Consider the following 2,907-nt stretch of genomic DNA (forward strand, 5'->3'; position numbering starts at 1 on the left):
AGGTTCTGAGGTCAATATATAACAGTACCAGTGAGGACTATTTGAGTGTGTTTTCACATACTTTTATATGTACTTTTTTAGTTGTATCTTGATTTTTATTTCATTTTATGTTGTCATTTTTTACTTTTATTCAACTTTATTCAGAGCCAGTGCAATGTGTGCATGCCTGTTTTATTACTTTTACTTCTTGCCTACTGTTTGGGTGTATCCATCAAGGTGGAGAACCCTGCTTAAAATATCCATGATGAGCCCCACTAATTTTATAATACTATTTACACACACATAAGATGCCATATATGCGTCATCCACAGATAAATACCAGTGCGTCATCCACAGATCCCCCATAACAGTGCATCATCCACAGATAAATAACAGTGCATCATCCACAGATCCCCCATAACAGTGCATCATCCACAGATAAATAACAGTGTGTCATCCAATATTACTTCTTTTATGTGATTGCCGGTTTGCCGGTTTGGTGTTGGTGGCTTTATTTTAAAATGAAACATTTTTATAGGTGCCCTGTTTGACATGGCTACAAAGAAAAAACAACGAAAAACGGAAGACGAAAACCGTGAATTTAAAGTGGAATGGACCGAGACTTTCGCGTTTCAGAACGTAAATGGCTTTCCAACCTGTCTTATTTGTAAAGAAAAATTGGCACATAAGAAAAAATCTAATTTGGAGAGACACTTTACAACAAAACACTTGTCCTTTAGTAATAAATATCCTGTTGGTGATGCAAGGAAGAAAGCAGTTGAGGAACTTCTGAAGAGTCAAGAAAAATCAAGTTCTGCGTTTAATCAGTGGGTGCAGTCTTCCAACTATGTTAATTTTGCAAGTTTTGCGGTTAGTCAAGAGATTGCTAAGAGAGGCAAACCATATACAGATGGCGAATACATAAAACGTTGTTTTATAAGTGCATCAGAAGAGTTATTCAGGGATTTTAAGAACAAAGAAGAAATTCAAAAAAAAATTAAAGAGTTGCCATTGTCTGCTAAAACAGTGAAGGATAGAACAGCCAAAATGTCTTCCAATATAACCAACCAACAAGTTGATGATCTTAAAGTGGTTTCAGCTTTATCAATAGCAGTTGACGAGTCTTGTGACTTAAATGATACAGCTCAAGTTTCACTTTTTGTAAGATTTATGTCAGCTACAGGTCCTAAAGAAGAACTTTTAGGATTATTGCCACTGAAAGGTCAAACACGTGGAGAGGATATAGCAAATGCTGTAATTGGTTGCATTGAAAAATATCATATTCCACTTGATAAAATTGTCTCAATTGCAACAGACGGGGCAAAAAGTATGACCGGCATAAGAAATGGATTTGTTGCTATTATGAAAGAAAAAATTAGTCACGAGATACTTACATACCATTGCATCATACATCAAGAAGCACTTTGTGCGAAGACATTTCCAGAAGAAATGTGCAAAGTTATGGAATTGGTGACTAAGATGATCAACTCCATTGTAGCTAAAGCTCTTCATCATCGCCAATTTAAAGAATTTTTAGTTGAAATTGAGAGCGAGTACGCAGATCTTCTGCTGCATAACAGGGTACGTTGGTTATCAAGAGGAAACGTTTTGAAACGTTTTGCTTCCTTATTATCAGAAATCAAAGCATTTTTCCTCGAGAAGGGTGTTCACTATCCAGAATTAACAAACGATCAGTGGACCCAAAAACTGTATTTCATGGTGGATGTTACTTCCTATCTAAATCAGCTTAATCATAAACTACAGGGGAAAGGAAACACCATTTTTTCGATGTTAGAAGAAGTTATTTCGTTTGAAAACAAATTATCTGTTTTTGCTCAAGATTTTGACAGAGAAACTTTGATTCACTTTCCAAGCCTGTTGAAACATCGCCAAGAAAATAATTCTGATATTGACATTACCTATTTTAAAACAGCACTTTTAAATATGAGGGAAGCTTTTCTCAAGAGGTTTCAGGAATTCAGAAACAGCAAAGCGACGTTGGCCTTTGTTAAAAAACCTCTGGATGCCACTGTAACGGAATTAAATTTTTCTCCCTTTAATATCGACATTGGCAACTTTGAAATGCAATTGCTGGATTTAAAAAACAAAGAACTGTGGAGCTCGAAATTTGAACGTCTTTGTACTGATTTAGAAAGATTGGAGAAAAACAAATGTGAACTTAGTTCACAGAACAAGTGGTCTGCTTTGAAAGACCTGGAGAAGGAAGATATGTTGATTTTTAACACCTGGAATAGTATTCCTGACTCATTTAATCAACTAAAAAAGCTAGCGTTTGCTGTTCTTTCCTTGTTCGGGTCTACATATTTATGTGAACAATCATTTTCAAGCATGAACCTTATCAAGAGTAAATTGAGAAATCGTCTCATCGATGAGAACCTGGAATCGTGCCTAAAATTAAAAACAACAACATACAAACCTGACTTACTCAAACTATCCAAGGAAATGCAAGGCCAATGTTCACATTAGTGGTTGTGACTTTGTCAGTCATTGTCAGGATGTAATTTTCTCTACATTGTAAGGCAAATTTTACAGAATTTAACGTTATCGATAAATAATATCGTTCTAAAGTTTTTGTTTTATTAGTTGTGTTATTTGTATCCTCCCGACCTATGTGGATACTTGCATGCAGAATATTCTCAATAAAAACTTATTGAAACTAAAAACAGTGTACCATCCTATGTATTTTCAGTTTTAAAAATGTGGCTCTCAAAATAAATTTCAATCGTGGTTTTGGAGAGATTTGGCTCAGTTGAAAAAAAAGGTTGCCCACCACTGATCTAGTTCAACCAAAAATTCAACCAAAAATTAGGAATGCTATCACTTAAATAAATAATACCACCTTGCATCCTCAGAACCTTGAACCAATGGTTAATCCAGAGCAAGGCAAGAAAGTCTTTATAATGCAAA

General features: G+C 35.1%; 1 protein-coding gene across 1 annotated transcript; it reads left to right on the forward strand.

Moving 5' to 3' along the window:
- The first annotated feature begins 531 nt into the window (after nt 1–531).
- LOC149449250 (general transcription factor II-I repeat domain-containing protein 2A-like) lies at nt 532–2,466 on the forward strand. Its single transcript, XM_089693440.1, has one exon. It carries the CDS (start codon nt 532–534, stop codon nt 2,464–2,466), a length of 1,935 nt encoding a protein of 644 aa, XP_089549566.1.
- Nucleotides 2,467–2,907: the final 441 nt, after the last annotated feature.

Source organism: Staurois parvus, unplaced genomic scaffold (assembly GCF_062004578.1).
Source record: "Staurois parvus isolate SC_StPar_1 unplaced genomic scaffold, SC_StPar_1.0 ptg000634l, whole genome shotgun sequence".
NCBI classification, from domain to species: domain Eukaryota; kingdom Metazoa; phylum Chordata; class Amphibia; order Anura; family Ranidae; genus Staurois; species Staurois parvus.